Source organism: Adiantum capillus-veneris, chromosome 13 (genome assembly GCF_014529385.1).
Source record: "Adiantum capillus-veneris isolate H3 chromosome 13, ASM1452938v2, whole genome shotgun sequence".
Classification (NCBI taxonomy): domain Eukaryota; kingdom Viridiplantae; phylum Streptophyta; class Polypodiopsida; order Polypodiales; family Pteridaceae; genus Adiantum; species Adiantum capillus-veneris.
Window position 1 is genome coordinate 143,263,128 of NC_140943.1, and position 2,278 is coordinate 143,265,405.

Genomic DNA, 2,278 nt, shown 5'->3' on the forward strand with positions numbered 1-2,278 from the left:
AGGTAGATATTGTAATTTCACAGTATGAACATGCCACGGTATGACAGCGTAAGAGTGTTCCTCTCTATTGCAAGGTTTTGTGCATTGCTTAATAGCCCTTTTATGCCGTCTCCTACAAACCTCTTCAATGAAGAGAATTTGAATAGTGGTAGGGTTCTTTTGGTGATGGGGTAGTGCACATGGTAAAAAAGTGAAGGTTTTTTCCAAATTTTGGGTTTTAAAATTTCTTGGGCACTTGCATTGAAAAGCCTTGTTTCTCTCTACTATTTTTGCATGGCAAAAAAATGACCTCTAACTTCCCTAATGGATAGTCTTTCCATAGTTGATCTTCTTATGGAGAAGAAGCTCTACTTAGGGAGAAGTATTTTACTTGGCAAACGAAGACAGGGGTACGGGTTGGAGAAAATTCAAAAAATGAAATGAATCTTGGAAGGTGCCATGAGCGCTAGCGCATTGACAGACGCAATACCGAGGCCGTCCGGCTGAGGGCGACGAGTGAATGTTGGAGGGAAGTAAGGCGAGGGAGAATTTGTTACGTGTTGGGCGAGGAAGGGCGCAGAGCTCGGACGAGTAGCAAGGGAGGGGAGATTCAAAATATTTTATATATAGGCTGGGTTCAGAGAAGGCGGCAAACCTCTTCACGCGCAGGGGCGTCAAAATTTTGTGGCTTGGTAAGGGATGCAGCCAGCTATGCAGGACTGAGTGGTTAGACTGATTCGCACGAGTGATCGCAAGTTTTTGGAGTGCATCGGAGCCTCAAGCTTCACCTTCTGAGAAAAATGAGGAGATTCGAGGCAATATGAATTGGAAGCTGCCAAGTCATATATATATATATATATATATATATATATATATATATATATATATATATATATATATATAGAGAGAGAGAGAGAGAGAGAGAGAGAGGGGGTAAGAGTGCTCCAAAACTGATGTTCTCCTCACATTCTATATTGTAGCACGTACGTACCTTTGGGCCTTTCAGAGGGATTCAAATAAGAATGTTTTGTGTACCGTTTTTTTAAGACTCCGTAATCTTTGGCTGGCAATGTTATAAGCCATAAAGTTTAGCACTTTCAATTATGTAGTGCCCTTATTTTGATCGCCTGCCATGGCCCACTAATAGAGACAATATTGAGAGAGAGAGAGAAACATATTAGTGACTGCCAACTAGATGATGTGTAGAAGTCATGATAGCAAAAGCATCTCGTTAATTAATCAGCCAGGACGGAAATAAAAGTAGTGACAAAGCCATTCAGGATGCTAACATTATGTGTTTTATAGCACACATATTATTCTTGCGTAAATTGCTTGGTGCTCATGTGGCCTTAGGTATTCATATAAGTATGCGTTAGCTGAACGGATTAATAGTAGTAGTAGTTATTTTGAGGTGTGATGAGGGATTGTTGGGGTGTACTATAAGACGTGCGCTTTGTGTAGATAGGGGCGGCGGGTGCATAAGAATAGTACTGAGGTGCAGGCTGCAGCGCCTTTGAAAGAGGAGTGCGCGGAAACGTGATGAGGAGGAGGTTGCTGGAGCGATCGAGGCTGGCAACGGCCTGCTCGGCGCTCACACTCTTGGGAAGCTCCCATGCGGCGAAACGCGAGGGGCCTCCTGCTGACCCCTTTGCACTAACGCTCACCGCTCGTCCTCTGATTTGCACTTCGATTTCCGGCGCCATCCCCAGCCCTGCATATTGCCATGCATACGATATAATACATTATCATAATAATAAAACAGCATAACTTTATAGAATTAAAGATCAGATGGCGTCGGAATCCAACACATGAAATGCAGCGCTAATTATTATGCTTGAGCTTGCCTGCCAGGCTTGCCGTGACCTCCAACCCTTCAATCGTCTCGTGCATCTCCACGCTCAGCGGCGCCTTCTTCGACATGTTCATGCCAGGCGCGCTCTTGACCGCCGCCTCACCATTTACTATATTATTGTTCACACCCGACGTGGCGCAGCTGATAGGTATGACCCGCACTACCTGCTTCTGCTGCCCCTGCTGCATCTCTCTCTCTCTCTCTCTCTCTCTCTCTCTCTCTCTGATCTCTTCAGCTTCCAATGCCTTCTTCATCTCCGCGTATCAGCATTTATAAAGCCGCGTCCGACAGAGTTCAGAAGCTAGCATCAATGCCCACTTAATGTGTAGTGGCCATCTGGCATCAATTATTCTGGGCTCCCTTCGTCAAAGCCCTAATTCAGCATGCATGCAAATCTATGTTCAACTTCTAGGTTGCATCATTCCTTTGGAATCAAATTAGGTCGAC

The 2,278-nt window shown here is 44.7% G+C and overlaps 1 protein-coding gene across 1 annotated transcript; it reads right to left on the reverse strand.

Moving 5' to 3' along the window:
- Positions 1 to 1,201: 1,201 nt before the first annotated feature.
- LOC147444995 (uncharacterized) lies at positions 1,202 to 2,075 on the reverse strand. The gene is made up of 2 exons (XM_086527982.1): positions 1,824 to 2,075; positions 1,202 to 1,690 (listed from the first exon to the last, which is right to left on the reverse strand). Exons 1-2 carry the CDS (start codon positions 2,017 to 2,019, stop codon positions 1,365 to 1,367), a joined length of 522 nt encoding a protein of 173 aa, XP_086384108.1. The 5' UTR covers positions 2,020 to 2,075; the 3' UTR covers positions 1,202 to 1,364.
- Positions 2,076 to 2,278: the final 203 nt, after the last annotated feature.